At 39.6% G+C, this 24,952-nt stretch overlaps 1 protein-coding gene across 1 annotated transcript in view; it reads right to left on the reverse strand.

Moving 5' to 3' along the window:
• The window catches only part of ATP8B1 (ATPase phospholipid transporting 8B1), a 121,720-nt gene that overhangs the window by 36,144 nt on the left and 60,624 nt on the right, over positions 1 to 24,952 (reverse strand). Inside the window, exons 3-12 of the mRNA XM_029060969.2 lie at positions 12,261 to 12,358; positions 11,569 to 11,682; positions 9,908 to 10,006; positions 9,706 to 9,767; positions 9,166 to 9,238; positions 9,009 to 9,079; positions 6,553 to 6,635; positions 5,409 to 5,567; positions 5,029 to 5,117; positions 4,610 to 4,800 (exon numbers count right to left, since the gene is read on the reverse strand). Of these exons, the coding sequence (XP_028916802.1) occupies positions 4,610 to 4,800; positions 5,029 to 5,117; positions 5,409 to 5,567; positions 6,553 to 6,635; positions 9,009 to 9,079; positions 9,166 to 9,238; positions 9,706 to 9,767; positions 9,908 to 10,006; positions 11,569 to 11,682; positions 12,261 to 12,358 (1,039 nt within the window). The remainder of the gene's footprint in view (positions 1 to 4,609; positions 4,801 to 5,028; positions 5,118 to 5,408; positions 5,568 to 6,552; positions 6,636 to 9,008; positions 9,080 to 9,165; positions 9,239 to 9,705; positions 9,768 to 9,907; positions 10,007 to 11,568; positions 11,683 to 12,260; positions 12,359 to 24,952) is intronic.

Below are 24,952 nucleotides of genomic sequence, written 5' to 3' on the forward strand. Positions count from 1 at the left end.
ATTGTCAGTCATTGGACTTCCTTGACCTACAACCATTAGGATCCCTTCCGCTCATGTCAAGCAGTCAAGTACTTGTTATAGACCATGGGAAATTCCCCACTGGAAACATCACTTTCTTTCCCTAACCTTTCTCACTCCTGCTATTCAGGGCCACCTAAGAGCAAAACTTGGACTAAAGAGAGGCCCCACTGTTATAGGTATAAAAATATAAAAATGTAAATGTAAACATTTTAGTAAAATAACTAATTTTTTATTAAAATGTATATGAGACATTTTGTTCTAAACGTAATACGGGCTGATTCGGCCTGACATTTAAGTCGATCAGAGATAAGGCTCATTTTCAAGTTTATTTAAAAATATTCAAGCTATATTGTTCAATTAGGGTCAGATGAATTTTATTTCATCTCAAATGTGTGGCCTAAGGGATTGACCAGTACTATTTTTTTCTCCAAATATCAATTATCTTCAAAGCCTGATATTAATTTTGAATTAGAAAGGCAATGGACTGGAGGCTGAGAAATCATTTTCACTCCCTCCTCTCCTTCTCCCTCCCCCAACTTCAGTAATCATTTAACTCACCAAAATAATAATGATGGTATTTGTTCAGCTTTTTTTTAAATCTGCCAAGCACTTCACTAAGTGCTGAGCACTGTTCTAAGCACTGATGGGCATATAGTCGAGGTAGTGGATGAGGCAGCTTGGAGGAAGGTCTTGTAATGTGTTGTCATCATGCATTAACCAGAAACTTGAACTATTCCCATACAATGGACCATTAATGTGCATGGTGTGTGCATGAATGCGTGTGCATGTGAGTGTTGGAGTTGTGGGGAGGAAAGGAGAAAAAAATGAGGATGGAGAATTGTGGTGGGGGAAAAGAGAGTCCAACACAAAAAACTGGGGCACATAACACTGAACATATCCAGATTGTAGTCCTTTTGGTTCCTGAAGATTGTCAACTTGCCTAATATTCAGGGAGTAATATTGCCGACTGTGTTATAGAATCAGTGAGCTCAAGTCAGGTGTGCTTTCAAGTTTGCCAAATCATCTACACTGACTCTCTTCTAAATCATGATTCAAGACCTAGAAGAGAAGCCTTCTCTCAGGATCCCCCAAAGTGAAGAATATCCCAAATGAGACATGGGTGGAAATTCCACTTTTAAAGCAGCACAGCTTTAAACCTCTCTCTATAGAGAGACATTATTCACAGCATCAAAGCAGAAAAAGCCAAAGACGTGGGGGGTGGAGGGCGGGAGAGGAGGGAATGGTGGGGAGGGAGGAGGAATGAGGAAGAGAGAAAGTTCTAGGAAGTAAGGGTTTTATGCATGTTTCATAAAGTCATACATCATTTTAATTCTTATGACTTTATCATTACATACCCCTCCCTTTTCACCAAATACTATGACCAAGAGTTTCAGTTGTGCAATATGGTAATCATTTAGAATGAATGTTATGCAAATCTACCTAAAAACTCCTTCAATCCCAAAAACCATCTCTCAACCACACTAGATACAGGACTGTTTATATTTGCTGCCATATAAACAGATGGCTAATCCTGAGCTTTACTTCATGTAAAACTGTCATTATAATTACATGTATTAAAATGCAAGGTGATCCAAACATCAACACTTTAACTGAAGAGCATATGGGTTCTAAATGCCTCGGGAGGGACACTTTAGAAATGAGCTAGTATTTATTATGTACCCACAGCTTCCTGGGGCTAACCAAAAAGCTTGTGCCGACCTAGGGCTTACAACACAGGGTACCTCAATAATTTACAATAATTAAAAAAAAAACCCAAAGATTTTGCCAGAGAAAACACCACTTGGATAATGGAGCAAATGTATTTCTGGAGCAAATGTACTTCTGAGAAGCAGCATGGTCTCGTGGAAAGAGAACAGGACCTGGGAGTCAGAGGACCTAGGTTCTAATCCCAACTCCACCACTTGTCTGCTCTGTGACTTTGGGCAAGTCACTTAGCTTCTCTGTGCTTCAGTTCATGGAGATTCAATACAGTTCTCCCTCCTATTTAGACTGTGAGCCCCATATGACTGGATTTTTTTTTTTGTATTTACCCAGTAGTTAGTACAGTGTTTGGCCCAAAGTAGGCACTTGAATATTACCGTGATGATAATGAAGAGAACATATACAGGGAAAACCTTATGCAGGCTAGATTTTCCCTGTAAATCCCTTTCATTCATTCAGTCATATTTACTGAGCGCTTACTGTGTGCAGAGTACTGTATCGAGCGCTTGGGAGAGTATGATACAATAATAGACACGTTCACTGCCCACAATGAGCTTACAGTCTAGAGACAAGCTTACGGTCTACTGGCCCTAGCCTGCATAGAAAAGATCTAATATTTCAAGATTTAGGCTTCTGCAAATTAGTTCCTAAACTCACCACTGGAGATACAAATGACTAGTTCACAGTTGGCATGTCTTCTTCAGTCTCCAACATCCATACCCCCCCCTTCTAAATGGGTAAGAGGCTCTGCCTGGTTGTAGGTGACACCTAACTGACCAAAAACCAGTACCAATTGCCTGAGATTACCTTGAGACCATCTCACCTTAGTATCTCTGACCAGAAGTCTGGAACAGAGGAGGTGATCCAAAACATAAAATCCTTCTTTTACCAGACTAAAGAGCCCACAAGATTGTAAACACCTCAAATACAGGAATTATGTCTACTTTCTTTATTGAACCCTCCCAAGCACTTAGCTCCATGCTCTGCACACAGTAAGCACTGAATAAAATACATCAATTGATTGTTTGGGTATTTTATTGCCAACACATTGATACCCCAAAATTTTATGGCAGTTTACCTCTAGTTTGATCCTGTACAAATGTGGCTAGTGATTACAACACTTGACTCCTTAGGGTCCCCCCAAATTTTCTGTTCTTCCATAATGTTTGTTTTTTTATGTGTTTTAGATAAAATGCAGAAACAGAAATAGGGAGAGAGCAGGGAACATTCATAGGCTGACCATTCAACTGGCGGGGAGGAAGAGAATGAAGGTGGGCTAGTAGATAGAGCATGGGTCTAGGAGTCAGAAAAATCTAGGTTCTAATCCCGGCTCTGTCATTGCTGTTATGTGAGCTTGGGCAAGTCACTTAACTTCTCTTTGCCCCAGTTACCTCATCTGTAAAATGAGAATTAAGACTGTGAGCCTCACCTGGGAGATAGCCCATGACCAATCTAACTAGCTTGTATCTATTCCAGCACTTAGCAGAGTGCCTGGCACATAGTAAGCACTTAACAAATACCATGGGGCCAACTCTGCTAGAGACTCTGAAGGAAAAGGAAAAGGTGAGTCCTGCCCGCCACTTTAAAATTCTCTTTTACTTCCCTGCTCTCTAACTTTACTTGTCTCTTCCTGATGGATACTCTAACAGCTTGAACACATCCAGTACATTTCACCCTGGCCTTTTTATGAAATTATAAGTGCGACATCACACACATATGCAACAAAACAAAAATAATAGAATTAGCATGAATGTTCATGAATAACTCCCAGAAATTCCTGGTCTTTACCTTGGATCTACACTTCTCCATCAAACCCTTTCCTTGAACCTTTCCCCTGCTCATTTAGTGTATACGTTCCTCACTCCAACACTCTTCCATTCCTCATGCAGACAGGCAAGCACAAACACACACACCTGGACAGAGACAAACGCACAATTCTGTGTATCTGTTGCTATGCAACTCTTTCGAAGTGTGTGTATCGAGTTGTAGAGGTAAAGAGGAGCATGGAGAGCAAATAAGAGGGGCTACTCCTTATTTGTTTGGCTTTGTTTTAAATGGTATTCGTTATGCTATTTCTATTTGCCAGGACAGTACTAAACACTGGGGTAAATACAAGCTAATCAGGTTGGACACAGTCCATGTCTCAGTGTTCATCCCCATTTACAGATGAAGTAGCTGAGGCACAGAGAAATTAATTAAGTGACTTGCCCAAGGTCACAGAGCAGACAAGTGTAGAAGCTGGGAATAAAACCCAGGTCCTCTGGCGCCCAGGCCCATGCTTCAATCACTAGGTCATGCTGCTTCTCTTGGTAAGGAGAATGAAAGGGAAGGATATAAACTAGTTTCCTTTAATATCAGAATTTAGATCATCCAGCACCTGTGGGAGCTGAGGTTGTAAACTAGTTTCCTTTAATATCAGAATTTAGATCATCCAGCCCCTGTGGGAGCTGAGGTTGGGTCTGGAATGCCAAACACCTTTCTCTCCCAAGCACACAGTATAGTGCTTTGCACAGACTAAGTGCTCAATAAATACGATTAAATGAATGAATGATTGGAAAGGCCTGGCATTTTCTCACACAGATTTGTGCTATTTTCAATGAAGAACTGAGTGAGCTATGTGTGCCCCTTTCCCTATTGACTCCACAATTCTATGCCCCACCCCAGCAGTCAATCACTATGTAGGAGACATCCCCCAGCCAATCATAATACTTGCAGGGAATGGTCCAAGGAGTCCTTAATTATAATATTTAGGACTGCTGTATATGTATATATCTGCTACGTAGGTAGAAATTGGACCCCATCCTTCTAAAAATATCTTCGCCCCTTAGCTAACTGAAAAGGTCAAAAAACGGATGTCATTCATTACCTTACGTAGAGTGAAATGGGCACCATGGTGTTCAGAACGATGATGCAACCCCAGAAATTAAAGAATCCACGATAAGAAGGTGTGTAGTTCTCTCCGTCATAGAGATACCAAGAATAGTTACCAATCTGTGCTTCCCAATAAGCATGTCCAATTGCAAGACCAGCAGAAATCAGGATAAGTAGAACAAAGATCTAAAAATTGAACAAGATTTTACTGTGATGTGTTCCCTGACAAACCATTAATTCCTTCTAGAGTCTCAAAAATCTCAAGGTAGTTTGTGCATTTTATTTTTCCATAGCAGCTGCCTTTTCTTAAATTAAATATGGCCCAGTATCTTTTTCCCTTCCATGTTTATTTTTTATAATGATGACTTGCTTCCACAAAATATTCTCCCCTCCGATTAAGTAAAAATATCTTACCGTGTAAACCATGTAGTTCATCAGGTAATCGATTTTTGTTCTTTTAAATCTGGTTTTTCCACTGTTTTTCATTATTTTTGTGTCCGCTCCTTAAAATGATTATGAAATAAGTATATGAATAAATTGAATATACTATCCTTGGCTATCCTTTACACTACGGACTATAAAGTTCTAGAGATGTTAGAAGAATTGAAACAAAATTATTCAGCATTTTATTAAAGCAGTCTTTTCTATCTAGGGGGATGAGTTTTGGAAGAGAAATATTCCATATTATTATCACCAGTTCTTTTAAAATTTTATAAAATTAATTTTAATTCATCTATTAATGACAAAACTGGGTTAGCATAATCATATTATTATTATGCTAGTTGTCAATGTACCTGCAAAAATGACCATTCCATGACAGAAATCTGTATTCCTGATTACACAGCCTCGCAATAAAATTTTGTCAGCATCCAAAGGGTAACGTTCACCTCTCCAAGTTAATGTTCCTGTAAACTTGTCTAGCCGATTATTGGGTTCTTCACATTCCACAAAACCTAAAGGAAAAAGATGTTTTTTTAAAAATCACGTAACACATTACATATGCTAATAGTCAAAATATGCTGCCTTTGAATTTACTGTTTTATAAAACACAAAAGAAAAATATTTATCGAAGTGAATGCAAGCAAAATTGTGTCTGAAATTTTGTTTTAGTAGCCATCCTAACCTAAACAATAATATCATGATTAAACATTTGTGCACTGGCCTTTAAGGCATTTGAACATTTATTTTACTTCAAAATGAATCACACTCTTTCAGCAAAAGAACAGAAAACAGAAAGAGACCTCAATGCTGATGTATCTTTCCTAGTATGCGAGTTCTAAATCTTTCCACAGTCTGCTGAAAGCTGTATTTTTCCAGACGACACAGTAATTCCAAAAGTTTACACTTGAGAAGCAGTCAATCATGCATATAGACATACATTTTGGATAATAATTCAAGGAAAACAAATATTTCCTCAGCATTCATTTGGATGAAAAATGCCACTTTCCCCCAAAATGCATGTTGCCTCACAAAAGCACTATTTACTTCCCACAGAAGTTAGCAAATTCATTTTATCACTTGCCAGCAATACACTTTATTCCCATCACAAAACCTGCCAAGCGAGTTGGGAAATGCCTAATTTTTATATAAATGCTCCTTTGGATTGACCACATGTTTTCTGTGTATGTTTCAGTGACAAATTTCAAACTTGCCAGGCTGAACAATTTCTTTTCTTCCGCAAATTACGAACTCTCCATCTGCTTCTATTCTTACGTCTCTAGTGACTTTAGGAATGAACTCTTTATGAGGGGATGCAACTTCCACTCCAGAAAAAAAGGGATTTGCTTTAACTTCAGAAAGAAGCTCTTACCCTCAAACTCTTAGAAGAGGAATATCTTACTGATTGTACCAAATGAATTACCCCGTAATTTTTTTAATATAAGGGAATAGCAATTATAATTGAAATTGTAACAAGAATGAAAAATGGTTTGCACAGACCATCAAATTCTGCCAAGGAGTTTTCTCTTTGGAGTAATTTGTCTGTTACATCCAGAGACATTTTGAACTTCAGGTTGGTTTCCCTGAAGGAGGAAAAAAAAGAGAATTATTTGCACGCAGTTTGGTTTTATTCATTCAGTTTTATTTATCGAGCACTTACTGTGTGCTAAGCTCTGTGCTAAATGTGTATGGTAGTGAAGACCCTGTCCTTGGTTGGGCTTTGGTGTGTTAACTGGACACAAGTTTCACTCCCTTACAGATAGTTAAAATACAAGTTGGAGGTGGGGGGGGTGATAGCACGGGATACCAGAGAAAGTCCAGACCTTTGAGATAACGGGAAACTTCTCCCTGTTGGTGACCTGGTCGAACAGTCTGCCAAGACAGGTATATTTTTTCACCCAATATGATCTCCGCCAACTCCCTCCCCCTGCACCAGCTACCTTCACCTAGCCAGTCATGTTCAGAACCAGTCCCACACCCATCTAAAATTAGGCTGATCCCTGCTTCTATACATGAAGAAAAGTCATCACTGAATCCATTGACTAAAGAACTAATTGCTTAAGAAAAGTGGCTTGACGTATATTTTCTCCACAAATACTTATACCTTCCATTTTGAGGGGCCACCTTAATTACCTAGCCACACAGTGAGTACATTCAGTTCTGCCAAAATGTGTACCTAAATCCACCTGAATTTTATGTTCCTTTTAAAATGTCTGGGCCTGTGAGGTAAGTTTTGACTTTCTACAAATCAGAATCCACTGAACTCCGAGTGCAAAGGAAAAGAATGAAAAGGCAGTAAACTGAATACTGAGAGGCATGGGCACCCAATACTAAATTATTAATGCGCAAAGGCACATCTGGGGAAGAAATAAGGAAGAGGCTGAGTTGGGGGGAGGGGAGAGGCCTGAGAGTCAAAAGGACCTGAGTTCTAATCCCAGATCTGCCACTTGTCTGCTGTGTGACCTTGGTCAAGTCAATTAACTTTTCTGTGCCTCAGTTCCCTCATCTGGAAAATGGGGATTGATTCTGAGCCCCACCTGGGACAGGGCCTGTGTTCAACCTGACTAGCTTGTATCTACCATACCGCTTAGAAGAGTGCTTGGCACAGAGTGGATACTTAACAAATACCATTAAAAAAAAAAAAAGCTGAGGAACAGGCACAGAATGAGGCCTGGGGTGATTCATCCTCTGCTCTCTCTCTCTGACTCCAGGGATCTGCCATTTCCTGCTCCTATTTTGTACTGAAAGACCCTCTGCTGGTTTCAAAGGAAGCCCTCAAGGAAGCCCCCAAGTTATCTGGGCTCACAACTGTGGGTGGCACTGTTACTAGGGTGGCCTGGCTCACAGCCCTATGCCAGCGGCTCCTCGGTCCCTACTACCTCTGCTGCTCAGGGTCTTGCAAGCTCTCCTGCAGCAATAAGCGCTTAGTACAGTGCTCTGCACATATTCAGCGCTCAGTAAATACTATTGAATGAATAGGGTCGGGGTTGGGCTGGAGTGCATTGGAGTGCAGTATCTCTCACGTCAATGAGAGTAGGGTGGGCCTGGCAGTCAGACGATCATCAGTAAAATGGGGATTAAGGCTGTGAGCCCCACATGAGACAGAGACTGTGTCCAACCCGATGAGCTTGTAACTATCCCAGAGTTTAGTAGTAATAATAATGATGGGATTTGTTAAGTGCTTACTATGTGCCAAGCACTGTTCTGAGCACTGGAGAAGATACAAGGTAATCAGGTTGTCCAATATGGAGCTCATTGTCTTCATCCCCATTTTACAGATGAGGTAACTGAGCTATAGAGAAGTTAAGTGACTTGTCCAAAGTCACAAACTGATAAGTGGCAGAGCCGGGATTAGAACCCATGACCTCTGACTTCGAAGCCCAGGCTCTTTCCACTAAGCCACGCTACTTCTCAGTGCATGTGTGACACATAGTAAACACTTAACAAATACCACAATTATTATTATTGTTATGACTAGAGGGATGTCACAGTCATCGGACCACATAGAATGGGTAGTGTGGAGTACAAGACACCCTCTACCCAAAATAGGGTTTTTCCCCATCTTATCACATAGCATTCTAGTTTAACAAACTTCCATATAAAAATTCCCCAAACCTGTTGGTCATTTTTTCTTAAGATGGTATTAAGCACATTTCATATGAAGACACACTCTTTGCCCAAAGGATTTATAATCTAAACAAAGATTATTCCTTTGTAAAGTGGAATGGGATGGTGGCTTTGTTTCAGAGGTGTTAAGCTCTTAGGTTGTCTTTTCTTGTGGGACAAGAATTTAAAGATGAGTTTCAATAAAGACTGAAAGGAGGAGAGAGTGATAGACATTTAAGCCACCTTTTTTTTTTTTAAAGCTCAAAGATGAAAACGAGTACATTTTCAACAAGTAGGATAATCTTTCTATCGGGTTTCAAAAAACACATTTCCAATTTTGTGATCCTTACCCATCTAATTCAGCAGTTTCCACGTAACAAAGGCTGTGCGGTTCTGAACTGGACAACAGCAGAATGTCAGCCTAATTGAAGAGGACACATGAGCAGTTTGCAAATTGTGCCAGGTGTGGGATTATAACGAACAACATAATACAGCTTGTTTACTTACGGGAATAAAATCATTTTTTTTCAGACGAATGACATCTCCAACTTGAATCTCTTTCCACTTTGCATTTTTGAACCTAAATGTCAAAATGCATTTCTTTAAAAGACAAGACTACAGCAACATCCTCACTGTAAGCTTTTCATTAAGACATTTTGAATCTCATGCTACAGGCAAGTGCTCATAAACCTGATTAAATTCAACAAGATGACCCTGAGGCCACATTCTAACCTGAGCCAAAAATTATGTCTTATTATATTGTTATTTGAAAGGAAGAATTCTAAATTTGGGTTAGATTCACCAATCAAGGAAAAATGCTTTACTCTCTCTTCTTCTGAGTGTCATCTGGATTTTCAGGTCAGGATTTTCCAATTTAAACGATCCACCCCATGAACATTATTATATTATATTATTATCATTAATAAGAAATGTACAAATGCATAAAGAATGAATAGAAACATTTCAAGCAGAGTGAATCATTATTGGGAAACTATTTGTAATGAGGACATTTGAAAATAAGACCTAAGTCAAATATTTGGACAGTACCTGCCATCTTTGATGACTTCACATGTTCTGTTGTTTATTTCATTATCCATTCTATGGCGAGCCTTAAAACGAGGAGAGAGAACAAAGCCTCGATATACTCCAAGTATAAAGTTTGTTAACCACGTGACCTAACCGCCCCCCATAGTATTTATTGGACTTTATATTAAAATGAAAAACACACAAAACAAAACAAAATACTTACAACATCATCCACAAGGTCTTTGACTGCTGTAATTCCCAACACCAACAGTAAAGGCACAAGTGTAGTATACCACGCCAGTGTGGTGATTTGAGGGATCGACTAGAAAAAAGCACACACTTAGGTTTTTGTTTTTAAAGACTTATTTCTGCTGATTCCTTAAGGTCTCATCTTTGAATTCAGTGAATTGATCTTGAAGAAACACTAGACAAAGGTGAGGTCTCTGTTCTCTTGCAAAAGGACCACTGCTGCTCCTCTTCCTCTCTGCAGACCACCTGCCACAGAGCAGGTGTGATGGAAAGTGAGATGAGTGGTTCTCATGGCAACCTCAGGCCCATGACAATCACCCTCTTCCCTCTCTAACCTCCTAACCACTTCCCTTACAACAAAGTGCAGGTAACAGGTGAAAGGCATTCTCTACTTCACCACTTCCCTGTCAAAATATTTGTCTTTCTATTTTTCCCACGTATAAATCTACACAACACAGGCTATCCAACTACTTCCTTCTACCATTACTGCAACATAGATATTCAAACTCCCTCTTTTACTATAACTCGCAGGGCACTGCAGGCTCTAAATCAGAAAATCTTTTCATTCATGGAGTTGTAAGTTCAGGGAAAATGCTATATTTCAATAAAACTCGGAAGACTCTTAATCATACTTCATAAATTCTGCAAATATTGAACTCCAAGTAAAGGTTTCAAAATCAAAGGAAGGGACGTAGTAACTAGCATTCTGGACAACTGGAGAGAGCCTATCAAGAAATAAGGCCTTAAAAATTATGCCTCTTGGTGCTAATCTTGGTGGATCTTAATTATTTCACATTAAATGTTATTAATATTTAATAAATAAGTAAATAAATAATAAAAATTATGATTTTTAGAACACAGAAATAGTCTTTCACAGGTGACAAGGCATTTGAAAGACTATGATTAATGTATTTCAAGAGGACTAAATTGGTATGAATTTCTAGAGGACTAAATTTCTCCATGGTATAGAAATAATACCAGAGAAGTGAGAATCACCAGAAAAGGAGAACTGCTAGACAATAGTCCAATTAAAAAAAAAAGTAAAGTGAGATTTTGGTCACATCGTCAGATAAGTTACACTCCAACAATATACTGTTAGAAAACAAGGCACCTGAGAAGAAAAACAATAAAATAATATTTAAAGTTAACATTTGAACTACAACTACATAGTTTTAAATTTTTCATATTACATCATTTGAGAATAAGAAGACATGCTCACGTCCATAGTGAGCAGCTAGGATTATGTTGTGGTCTTATGCTGTCAAGTCGATCCAACCCATAGCGACGCTCTCCCATGCCGCTGTTGCCCAACACAGGTGAGTTTTGACCTATAGTAGATTGCCTTCCACTCACTAACCACTGGCCAAGCTAGGAATGGAATGGATATAGCTCTGCTTGACTCTCCCTCCCATAGTCGAGCCTGGTACAGTACTGGAAACTAAGAGGCGAGCTAGGATTATACCAAATGATAATCAATCTATTGGTAACTAGTTTTATTCAAAAAAATTCTCCTCAAGGCAGAAATATCAATAAAAGCTAGTTTTCAAAATCCCTTATTTTCTATTTTTAGCAATTTTAAACACTACAGAAGTACCATGACTCATACAAAAACTAAGACATAAAAGCATATATTACCTGTAAAATGAGAAGAATCAGGAAATAGAAATTGGCAGCTCTCTTAAACTGCTCATACAAATTCATTGGTAGGAAGGTAATTGCATTGTACTTGTAGGTTTTAATTGCATTATTCTGTTAAAAAGAAGAAACAGCTCACATAAATTTTAAGTAGAGGTTGTCCTTTTGAGTCCATACCATTCTTAAAATCTGGTTATCCAAGTTTAGCCCAATAAGTGATAGTAGATGCTGTTCATACTGCGGTTGCGGATTCCTCTCAATGTTTTCATTCTATCCATTCCTCAAAAAGACCTTAGGCAGCTTTTCAGGAATAACAACAAGATAGAGAAACTTTCTCCTCTAAGGTCATCAAGTCAACTCAATGTCAAATCAACTTATAACAGACAATCACATTGGGCAGGTGACTGATGTGTCATTAGAATCTTAGTAAAGCTCCAGAGGAAAGAGCTAAAGTGAATGGATAACAGATTTAGAAGATGAGCTTTTCAAATAAATACCAAGACAATATCGATTCAGGTCATTGCCAAAGCTCCCAAAAGTAGTAACCAATAAAACCAACATAACTCTAAACTGGCACAGATGATCACTGGCTCTAGAGAACTGGCTGCCCATAAGGTTGGTGTAGTATTACACTTTAAATATTACAAGTTCCAAAAAAAAGGCTTCTAATAAAAGAATTAGGATCAACTTACTGCATATTTGCTTTCTTTCAAACAAAACAATGTCGTTTTCAGATATTGGGGCTGAATATGAAAGTCACGATCATTTGCCTTAACATGCCACATACAATCTAAAAGAGAGGATGGAAAAAAACAGCATGAAAGAAAAATGCACCCCTGAAGTCAAAAATTAACTGTGGTTTTCCTTGGCTACTCATTTATAAAGCAACAGAAATTTACAAATTTAAGGTCCGACAGACATGGTGATAATTCCCAGAATCAAAACTCTTAATGAGCCATGAAACCCATAGTTCTCTTGGTCACGGAAGGCAATTTAATTTTCTCATCCACCCACATTTGAATTGGATATAAAATATCCAGCACATGAAAGTAAAGGTTCTGATATATGAGCCAAGGGGTTTATCCTTTGAAGTCTCAATGATGGATTAAGACCATTGGCTCTACTCAGAGCTGAACTGATGGTGTGCCAAGATGCGAATGGAAGTCAAGCCAAGTGTTTTATGCCTCATATGGAATTTTATATGGTTGGGGAACTCTCTCCCTATAAAATACCTAAAATAGGTAATAAATACTTACAAAAATCTAGAAAAAAGATGATCTCATATCTACTTAACATTTAGCACAATAATTAATCGATCAATGGTATATATTGAGTGCTTACTGTGTGCAGAACAGCACTTTATTGAGCGCTTCGGAGGTTACAATATAACAATCATTACTTGTGTTTCCTTCCCACAAGAAGTTTACAGTAAATGCTTAATAAATGCCATAATAATCAAGTTAAAATAGATTTAGAGCTCAATCTGTCTAATAGGGGTTAACTCAGAGCTGTTATTTTTCTTAGTCCATGTAGAATGGACCTTCCAGCTCAAAGACGACTAAGGAAAGGATTCCTCCTCTCAAGAACAATTTTAGTAAATCATAGAATTTAATGTTCCATTTGTAAATGCCAGAACTGGTGGATTTGTGTTTGCCATGAAGTAATGAAACAATATCTACAGTAGGTCCACCCAGCTCAAACAAAATTTATCTTCCCTTCCACTTTTGGGACTTCCATCATCTCTCTTAAATAGTTGGGACTAATACAGTGGTTATATGTTCCCTTGGCAATTCTCTTAAACATCTTCAAAAGCTTTGTTAATAATATTGTTAATAATAATTCTATAACCTCTTTAAGGTTACCAAGTATTGTGGTGTACTGCACTCAGTGGACACTCATAATTGATTAATTTATCAATTAGGGTTAGGGTTAGACCCTAACCCTAACCCTGTCTTTCTGTAGTTGAGTGCTTTCTGTGTGCAGAGAACTGTACTAAGCGAAGCAACATGGCCTAGTGGCAAGACCACGGGCTTGGGAGTCAAAGTATGTGAGTTCTAATTCTGCTTCACCTCTTGTCTGCTTTGTGACCTTGGGTAAGTCACCTAACTTCTCTGTGCCTCAGTTACTCCATCTGTAAAATGGGGATTAAGACTGCGAGCCCCAAGTGGGACAACCAGATTACCTTGTATCTACCCCAGTGCTTAGAACAGTGCTTGGCATATAGTAAATGCTTAATAAATGCCATTATTATTATTATTATTATTTTGAGAGAGTATCGTATAACAGAACACTTTATGAAATAACTACATGGTTCCCTTAGTTAAATAATAGGGAATTCTGCTCCTTTGCCCCCAGTACATTCCACACTGTTGGGTGGAATGTCATGAAATTTTGTCTACCAACTCCACTGCACTCTCCCAAGAGCTTAGTACAGTATTCTGCAAGCCCTCAGTAACACCATCAGTTAATTGACTGAAGTAATGCAAGTTGAAAACAAAACAAAACACTTTTTGCTTTTATTGCTCCTGAGATCTTCTCTTCAGGGACAACCACTCTCTACAGTAGCAAGAATACTCCAAAAATTCTGCCACTGTTATCAATGCAAGAATAAGTTTCTTTTGGGGCAAGGAATGCCACTTCTTTTTGCTGTATTTTACCACGTGCTTAATTCAGTGCATTGCATCCTGCGATGCTCAGTAAATACCTTTATTATAATTAATGAGAATGTTCTTGTTTAAATAAAAAGCTCTCAGCCTCTTTCACACTTATTTAATGAAAGCTTCACCTAAAGTTTCAACCTGTTGATACTGTCGATCGCACTGCACTTTTTGTTAAAGGCTGAATCAAGTTCCAGTTTGAGTTAAACCTGGGATTTTTATTTCAGGTGACTTTTGAGAACATTATGCTAAATAGCAGAAAAGAGGTTAGTCAACATGTATTTGAGAGCTCCATTATCACGTGAGTGGACTGGAGGCTTGGAGTACAAGTTTAAGCTCCTTAAACTTAGATTTGAACTGGACTGTAAGCTCCCTGCAGGCAGGAAATGGCTCTACCAACTGATATATTGTATTCTTCCAAGCACTTAGTACAGTGCTCTGAACACAAAGCACTCAATATGGCCTCTGCTGTCAAGAAGTTTAAAATCAAATTTTTTAAATAAAACTGTACACTTTGTGTTTGGAATTAAGCGGTGAATTTAAAGCTCCATGGGGTAGAAAGGTTGTCTTCTTGTCATTCTGGAGTCTGGTAGCATCTAGAGGGCCCCATATACACAGGAGATCCTCAAATTGTGTGGGGTGAGAGATGAGAAGGATAAAGAAAAGATATACCATCAAGATGATTTGGGATGAGAAGGATTTTAGGGCAGGTGGAAGAGCAAGTTACAGAATCTGGCAAGCTCAGAAGAGTTATTGCGAATTCCTCCCCTTTTCCTCTCCACTCCCCTGCAACCCTTTCCCCAGTTTCTACTCTGCTGTTCTTAGTCACAAACCACCCTGTCTTTCATGATTATTTATCGCTAAGCTGCTCATCCAGTTCCCCTCCTAGTTACAGATTCAGATTCTTCTTTTGGCTCTCACCAGTGCCCCGACTCTCAACTATTCTCAATAGCTTGGTAGAGGTGTGCTTTCACAGAGCCTCCTGCATTCTCAAACTCACACATTCAGAGAGTGCCTCACACTGAACTGGTCACACAAAACATATCACAGTGCTCTGAGCTGACAGCTGATGTAAGAGAATTCAATTGCTACCAGAAATAGCATTCCAACAGTGGAAATCTCCTGACTCTCTTCTGTCAGTAAAAACCCTCGACACCCAAGGAACAGGATCAGGAGGGCGACTTCAGATGTTTTTCCATTTATTACACCCAGTACATAACGTCTTGCACATTCTGTACCCTCAGTCATCCGGTACAGTGCTCAGCACATGGCAATTCAATAAATATTGATTTAAGATGACTTCAGAAATCTGCTCAAAAGCCAGGCAGTCTACCTGAATTCCTTCAGATAGAGAGGCAACCAGGACATCTATTTTCACTATCTTCATCCTCCAACTGTGTTGAAAGGGTTAACCACAAGAATATATTCCCTGCAGTCAGGGTGACCCCAAAATGCATGAGTTTGGTAAGTTTTAACACAGTTCTTAGATATATTCACCACCACCTAGAACAAATCTCTTGTATAACCCCTGGGTGCCTGAGTCTGTGTAAGAATCCTCTGGCACACACGGCATAACCATGGGCATCTAGATTTGGCTCCTGGCCCTCTTCAGAGAACCACAAGCACTAGCTAGTCAGGTAAGAAGACTAGATGTTCTTGTTGGATTTCTTGCTTTTTCTCCTAGGCCGCCTGGGCTTTGTTTTGTGCTTGGGTCCTAATTTCCTTCAGCAGCCTTCCTCCGCTCCTCCCATCCCTACTTTAGTATTATTCCTCTCTGCTTTGTTCTAATAATAAAAAAAAAACTTCGGGCAGGGTGGGGGCCCACTAGCTCGTGGTTCACCCAGAGACCATCAGCATATTAAAGTATTCCTGTAAAGATGGAAACTACTGCTTTGGTGTAGATTGCACACTATTTGTCAATATTGTTTGGCAGATGTGGGTCAAACAGGCATTAGATTTCATCTCTACTGCCTATTACTCCAAATATCCAATCCAACATCTCATTATTTAAAAAAAAAACATATTTTTGAGCTTCTTGCACCAGTAGGGGACTAGACAAACACACAGTTCCTCAGATTATAGTCTGAGAGAAAAGGCAAATGTCTTCAAAGAAAGGAGTTTTTAACACCCGAGATATTTCTAAAGCATTTGCTCTGCATCAAGCACTGCATTAAGTACTGGGGTAAATGCCGTATAAGAAGATGAGACACAGTCCCCGTCCCATATTGGGCTCATGGATCACTTGAAATGTTTTTACTTTTACTTGAGCTTTTGAACATTTTCCTTATACTTTTCACCTTCCTAAAATTATTACACCATAATGAAATTTAAGGGAGGAATGAGGAGAGGGGCTGGGTCATGAAAAAACCAAATACCATACCATATTAATAACAAATACCATATATAAGGAAAAAAAGAGGGGAAGCAAGAAAAGTGAAAGCAAATAAAAGGGAGAAAGGCTGAGAATCCACATGGCTTAGTGGACAGAGCACAGCCCTATGAGTCAGAAGGAACTGGGTTCTTAATCCCAGCTCTGTCAGTTGTCTGTTGTGTGATTTTGGCCAAGTCACTTAATTTCCCTGTGCCTCAGTGATCTCATCTTTAAAACGGGGATTAAGACTGTGAGCTCAAGAGGGACAGGGATCGGGTCCAACCTAATTAGCTTGTATCTACCCCAGCACTTAGAGCAGTGCTTGACATATAATAAGCACTGAACAAATGCCCTTATTATTATATTTGGTAGATGGGAAACAGAGCTAGGGATGAGGAGGATCCAGACCAAGCGATCAAAGAAGCTAGATCAAAAAAGCAGCAACCTTAGGGGTGGACAAGACCTGGAAGGCAGAGGAAGAGGAATCCGGCAAGACAGTGAGAGCCAGGGAGGTGATTCTGGCTTCCTGTGGCTGCACTAGAATTTCCAGATCTGAGAGACCAGTGAGTTCTACTCAGAGAGGTGGGCTAGGATACAGGAGTGCGAGGCTGGTGGAAAGGTGCAGGTAGACGCCGGGTCCAAGCTGGGCATGAGACTGTGTGGGCCAGCCTAGCCCTATAACCCTGGGCCTACCCCAGCTGTAGCTCTATCTCCACATGGAAAACTGCGGCCAAGGCTTGAGTCCCAAACACGGTCTGGGGCCCATGTTCCCACAGAGCTGAGGGGGGAAAAAGAAAAAAGAGAAGAGAGATGGGGCCCCTTCCTGGAGACGTGAAGGTAGGAGATGAGAGAGATAGAAAATAAGAAAATAGAGAGAAGAGAATGGAGAAAAAGAGGTTTAATGAGGAAGCTCTCCATTTTCGTTCATGTGTTATAGCTACCTTGCTGGTACAAACTCTCAAAATAGCCCGACTGGATTATTACATCAGCTTCCTCTCTGATCTCCCATCCTCCTGTCTTTCCCCACTTCAGTCTATACTTCATTCCGCTGCCTGGATCATCTTCCTACAGAAATGCTCTGGGCATATCAATCCCTTCCTCAAAAACCTCCAGTGGTTGCTTTTCAACCTCCGCATGAAATAAAAACTCACTTTTGGCTTCAAAACTGTCCATCACCTTGCTCCCTCCTACCTCACGTCCTTTCTCTCCTTCTACTGCCCACCCCGTACACTCCACTCCTCTGCCGCTAACCTCCTCACGGTTCCTCGTTCTCGCCTGTCCCGCCGACGACCCTTGGCCCACGTCCTACCGCTGTCCTGGCATGCCCTCCCTCTTCACATCCGCCAAACTCTCTTCCCCTCTTCAGAGCCCTACTGAGAGCTCACCTCCTCCAGGAGGCCTTCCCAGACTGAGCCCTCCTTTTCCCTCTGCCCCTCCTCCCCTCCCCATTCCCCCTACTCCCTCCTGCTGCTCTACCCCCTTCCCCTTCACAGCACTTCTGTATATTTGTATATATTATTTATTACTCTATTTTAGGAATGATGTGTATATAACTATGATTCTATTTATTTTGACAATACCGATGACTGACTTCTTTTTTTGTTTTGTTGTCTGTCTCCCCCTTTAAGACTGTGAGCCTGTTGTTGGGCAGGGATTGTCTATCCGTTGCCCAATTGTACATTCCAAACGCTTATTACAGTGCTCTGCACACAGTAAGCGCTCAATAAATACGATTGAATGAATGAATTAATTAATAGCTTCCTCAGTAAAGCAAGGCCACTCCTTTCTAATACTGTTGCACTTGGAGAATCCGCCTGGCTTAGTGGAAAAAAGCTCGGGCATGGGAGTCAGAGGACGTAGGTTCTAATCCAGGCTCTGCTACATGTCTGCTGTGTGACCTTGGGTAAGTCACTTAACTTCTCTGGGCCTCAGTGGCCTCATCTATAAAATGGGGATTAAAAGTGTGAGCCTCACGTGGGACAACCTGATTACCCTATATCTACTCCAGTGCTTAGAACAGTGTTTGCCACATAGTAAGCGCTTAACAAATACCATAATTATTATAATATAACTTGAATGGTAAGCCTCTAATTTTCTGAGAATGTCTAAGTCAGTACTTGCAAATTATCCCCGGATTGAAATTTGTAAGTGTAGAAAGGAAGCTCAGGTTACATGTCAGACATGATTAGAATATCAATGAAAATAAACACAGAGGCAGAAAATCCACTAAAGATTAAGAGAAAAAGAAAAACTCATATTGTAACTTCTCTTCAAAATAGTATTCAAAGGGGTCTGCCAATTACATGGGTAAAGGTTATCAGTGTTAAACCTAGCTGACTTTGGCAAGCAGTACTGGCCACTAATAATTGATGTTACCAAATAAAAGTTAAACCAAGTATGAATGTTGCTCAAATGTGAATACTCATAAAAATAGGATAGTTTTCTGTTTTCTCATTTAACAAACATCTTCATTAAGGAAATAACAACTGAAAGCAAAAAATATCTACAAGTCCCAGGTCTAGCTCTGGAGATGTAATTTCCTCTAATTATTGCGTTCTCATTCTCTTCACATACAAAAGCCCTTTCTACAGCTTTATTCTGATACTTCAAAGATATTACTAAAACATTTTCCAAATGTACTGCCCAGACTATTAAACGTGTTCTGTAGCAAGTTTGTAGTCATGTTCAAGAATAGTCTAAACAGGATTTTGTAGGAAGAGTCATGACATAGTTTAGAACAAATGAAGCCTTGGAATAAAATGATCTATTTATAAAAAAAGACAATTTTAGGTGTACACAGTGTGGAATGGATTATCAGTTATAGATAGGTCCTTTGGCCACACCCCCACACCTGGATAGAATCTCACTGTCAATAGCATCATCTTTGAATACAAAGGACACCAAAAGCCCATCTTGTGTACATTATAACTTAGCTAAAACAATCCACAGTGTAAACCTATCCAGTATCAGTAAGGAGTGTTTGAGGCTCCTCAGAAGAACAAAAGTTATCTTTTTCCTAAAAGCCTCCTCTTATATCAGGATTATCAGCATGGACAGAGGCTAATTATTCTGAAAGGCAAGGTTTCTTCCAAAGAAAAAAATGCAAATACAAAGTAGACTTGAAATTATTGCAACAGTACCTCTGGAGTAAATAGCAAAGTCCAGTATAACCCAGTTTCACAGGTTTTCTGTACTGTATTCATAAAAATTTTGGCTGTCCACGATTACCTGTTTTAGTGCAAAAGCTAAAAACAATTTCCTTTATGCTGTGAATAATTTTAACCTTTCCTACTAATGCTCATCCTTTTGTAAGAACACTGTAAGCCTACTACTTTCATTCTGTAAACTGATACAGTCATTTTGTTGACTCCACAACCACATGCAAAGGTGCCAAAGTAGGTGAGAACTTTCTCTATTCATTCTGATGTGATGATAGCTTTAAAGTTTAATTATTAAATGACTGGGTTTAAATACTATTAACTGTTAGTCAGACATATTCTGGATAGGGCTGCAAAAGCAGTGGGAGTCAACAAGAACTAGTAAACTGATGCCAGAGAGTCCAGGTGTTTTCTCGAGGGGAATTGTGCTTAATAATCCACCTATTAAAAAGGCATTTTTCTTTATTCAGTAATTTGTATGGATCCAGACAATACAGCCCTTCCTTTGAAGACTGTTTTTCTAGCATAGGCTATCATTGTTTTATTATCATTTTTCCCCCTCTTTTCTGAATCTCAGGCTCAGAAATAGAAAACTGAACATGGCAGTCTGAGCCAGTGAATGGCAGTGGAAAATTAAATTTGGGAAGTGCTGTCGAGAAAGAAATTTGCTGAAAATGTGAATGAGGTGCCATACTTTAGCAGTGTAGGCCCCAGGACCTTGAAATGACTCATTTCCTTATCCCTGCCATCTAGTCTGGCCACTGTACATTTTAAGCTCCTTGTGGGCAGCGACCTTGTCTACCAACTCTATTTCCCAAATGCTTAGCACAATGCACTGCACACAGTAGATGTTCAGTAAACGTCACTGATTACTTAATTGAGTAGAGGAAGATGCCCCCTTCTTTCCAGGGAAGTTGCTTAGACCTGGATCTTAACCTTTTTTGTAGAATAAAAGTTGTGTCATTTATGTTGATGAAGCCCTAAGTTCCTCTAACATTTAGCAGTTTGGTTCTGACTAGGGCAAAAATGTTAGGCTAGATGACTTTTCATGGTTTATTTCAGATCTTTAATTGTGATGATGGTAGCAATTGGTAGGTGACAGAGCACTATGTTGCCATGAATCAGCAGCAGCTAAAAAAGCAAATGGAAACAAAGAACAGTAGTAATGAGGAAGCCATAGTAATCCACCTTGAGGACACTAACCTCTTTACCCACTTCTCAGGCCAGGTCCACATCCCGGGGAAGCCACAGTAATAATAATAATAACTGTGGTATTTATTAAGTGCTTTCTATGTGCCTGGTCCCGTACTAAGCACCGGGGTAGTCACCAAGTAATTGGGTTGGACGCAGTCCCTATCCCACATTGCGTTCACACTCTTAATCCCCATTTTATAGATGAGGTAACTGAGGTACAGAAAAATTAAGTCACTTGCCCAAGGTCACACAGGAGGCAAATGGCAGACAAGAGCTGGTATCAGAACCCAGGTTCTTCTGACTCCCAGGCCCATGATCTATCCACTAGGCCAAAGACTGCAGATCCTAACAGCACTTGACTATCTTCACTTGGGGCAGAATTACAGGCACAAATACCTGATATTTTCCCTTTAAATTCCCTCTTTTAGGTAATTCTGCTTACCTTCAGTTCTGAGTAAGCCCCATCATCATTATTAGTGTTCAACTAGTATTTGCCATCAAATGCAACAAATTAGAAACAACCAAACAATGGCTATTCCTTCAGGGTTCCAAAGACCCTACAGACCTGAAGCTAAGACAAGGAGATAGATGGTGTCTCCTATTGTTACTATTTAACACAGCTTTGCATTTATTTTCAAAAAAATCCCTCTGATGGTGAATTTCTTTTGGGCTTTAAACCTATAGTCAACAGTATTAATAATTCCATTCATCAGGCATCCCCTGTCTTAGACACTAATTTACAAGATTGGTCCTGAATTCAGAAGGACTATATAAACACCGAAAACTGCAGGTAACGGCTTAGAAATGTGCTTTTTAAAAGAGAATTGAGGCTTGGCTATCCAGTCCTTCTTTTGCCTGAGGTGGGAGAGGAGGACAGAGGAGAAGGGAGAGAATGTGAGAAAGTCAAGGAGAAGTCTCCTGGGATTGATGAGAAGACTAGAGGGAGAGTGACTAACACTCACGCTAAAGAACACAATCTCACCCACACAGCCAGCAGCATTATCTTCAAACTGAGGTACAATGCCCTTGTGTTCTCATTGCATGTCTCAGCCTGTTTCACTTTTAACTTGCTTGAATCAGGAAAATGATCTACCCAATACAACTATTTCACAGGTGATTTTCACAGTTTCTCCAGCATACTTTTGTCAGTTTAGTACTACGTAGGGTATCTCCTGCAACTCAGTCCTCCTAAACTCTGGAAAAATAGCAACTTGAATAGAATGCATGAGCTTAACTCTTCTTAACTGGTAAACTCTTACCAACATGTTTACACTTGCTTGTGTAATCAGGCCTTCAACTGGAAAAGTATTTCAAAATATTCTGCTGGGGACTAAAAATTTAGTTCTACTGCATCGTTATTAAAAAGAAAAGCCCAACACAACAACTAAAAATAGTTTTCAGAAAATAGAAAATGCTCCTGTTAAAGAGAAGACAGGTTTCAATTCTTCTATATGCCTATTCAGGACAACATCTATAAACTGCAGTGTTAAGGAAACAATTAGTCCTTAGTGATATCCATCAGGGAAGCAGCATTGCCTAGTGGCAAGAGCCCGGGGTTGGAACCCAGGGGAGATGGGTTCAAATCCCAGCGTCTGCTGTGTGACCTTAGCATATGACAACTTTACTGTGTCTCACTTACCTCATCTGTAAAATGAGGATTAAAACTGGGACTGTGTCCAACCTGATTACCTCATATCTACCCCAGCTATTACAGCAGTGCTTGGCACATAGTAAGCAGTTAAATATCATAATTACTATTATAATTATCACTGTGCTAATACCCCATGGCCCCCCTCTAGACTGTAAGCTCTTTGTGGGCAGGGAATGTGACTGTTTATTGTTGTATTATATACTCTTCCAAGCACTTGGTACAGTTCTGTGCACACAGTAAGTGCTCAATAAATACGACTGAGTGAATGAAGTAATTCAGCTTCTGCTGATCTATGCTAGAAAGGCTGTTTAGCCAAGCAATACTTTTCATAAAATTATAGCTTGGTTAAACTGACATACATAGAGGAACATCACCTCTGAAAACCTCTGCTTCTCTTTCTACCCCCTCCAAGCCTTGTTTCCAAGAATCTCAACCCAGTAAAGACACACAGACACACACACATACACAAACGCCCCCCACCCTCACACATGCCCCATGCCTCCATCCTCACACACCAAGTACCTGGAATTGCCCAGAACAGATGCAAGGAAACCCAAGTTAAAAAAAATTAGTAATTGGATCCCACAGCATTTATGGTTATAAATGACCACACAAAGTGTAGTACAAGAAACCTCGGAATGAATTGGACCCTAGGATGTACTCTCTAAAGCAGGACAAGAAAAGAAAGCGCAGAACAATTGAGTTCTCTACCCCCTGCTTCCTTCTTTTGCATTTGAATATGTACTAGCCCAGGACCATCTTCTAAGTAGAGGACAAGCCAAATGCATGCTATCGACCTAAGTCACTAAGTAGAAAAGTGCTTTCATCAAAACTACTTTCTTGCTTACACAACAGATAATAATTCTCATCAGGGGTTACCTTTCTTCTGATACTGAATGTGCAAATGCCCATCCCATTACAAACAAGATTGAGAAAGAAATCAGTAATTTTCTGTTCTAGCACTCAACTGTGACTGAACTGCTAGACTGATTGGCTAATTTAAAGGTATAGCAACCTTACTCACATCCACTTTGAACCTATCACCAGTGAGAGGTCACCATTCATTCTGGACAACTCTTTCTCTTTCACTTTACAGCTAGACCTTGCCAACTGTGACTTATCAAACTGGGGCTTCACTCATCTGTGATAGCAGAGAGCGATCAACAGTTTTTGGTTCCCAGAATGAACAAACTACAAAGCCTCACGTGACAGGGCATTATACACTTTTAGAATAATCGTATTAGATTCCATATCCATCTTGGCAGGGCCTGACTCTCCATGGCCATAGGCTTTACACCTTTATAAGCTTGGCCTCTAGACTGTAAGCTCTCTGTGAATGGGGAATGTTTCTGTTTACTGTTTTAATATATACCAGTGTCATTATATATATGTATATATAGTATTATTATATTGTCCGCACAAAGTGTTCAGTAAATATGACAGTGAAGGAATGACCATCACTGAACATCACGACAGCAATGGCATGTACCCCAGAAGGGTAATGGAGACATGAAGCCATCAAAGACAAGAATCTAACCACAGTTTAACAACAGGGCAGTGTTTAAAAGTCCATTTTAAATAGCCCAATCCTTGTTATTCATGACAGCTCTTCTGGGCTTGGCAGGGTAGATTAGCTGTTACATCAATTTTCTTCTGATGCCTTAATTCTTGGTTACATAGCTCTGTAAGTATACTTTGCACAGTCTCAATTTAATGACTCTTTGGGTAAATTGTCATTTATTGACCAAAGCGAGGCACTGTATATCACAGACTGTAAAAGGATGGGAGCTCACTCTTCTACAGCTGTCATCCAGCAGTAACATTTTAACCTGTTCTAGCTGGCCCAAGCTGTTCTTGTGTTGCTGCTGCAGCCTATTAAATTTGTTAATAGGAATCCTAGGTATGCATATGTTGACTTCTATCTCTTCACTATACATCACAACAGAACCCTCAGAACACTTTAAGTGCAATTCTAATTTTCCTTGCACATCCAATCTGGGGCAATGGCTATTTCAACTGTTTTATTTTTCCCCCAGCCTTGAAAATAATCTGTAATTTCTTGCAGACAGCAGGCTTGCTTATTAGTCGCCATTCATATTTATTCCATGTTTCCAATTCATCTCCTGAATAGAACTGGTAGAACAAGCAGTTTCAGAAAGATTATGACTTATTGCTCTATGGGTTGGCAGATATGCAGACTTGGCATGTATCACTGAACAGTGTTGTGTCTTAATTAACGCCAATATCATTCAGACACTAGAGACCATATTCAATTTGATTGGGTCAAAGGTTTTTTTGCGTTCACAAATAGTAACAATGAGTAACTGATTCCCTTTGCACTTCTCAGTTAATT

The sequence above is a fragment of the Ornithorhynchus anatinus genome, chromosome 3, assembly GCF_004115215.2.
Source record: "Ornithorhynchus anatinus isolate Pmale09 chromosome 3, mOrnAna1.pri.v4, whole genome shotgun sequence".
Taxonomy (NCBI): Eukaryota; Metazoa; Chordata; class Mammalia; order Monotremata; family Ornithorhynchidae; genus Ornithorhynchus; species Ornithorhynchus anatinus.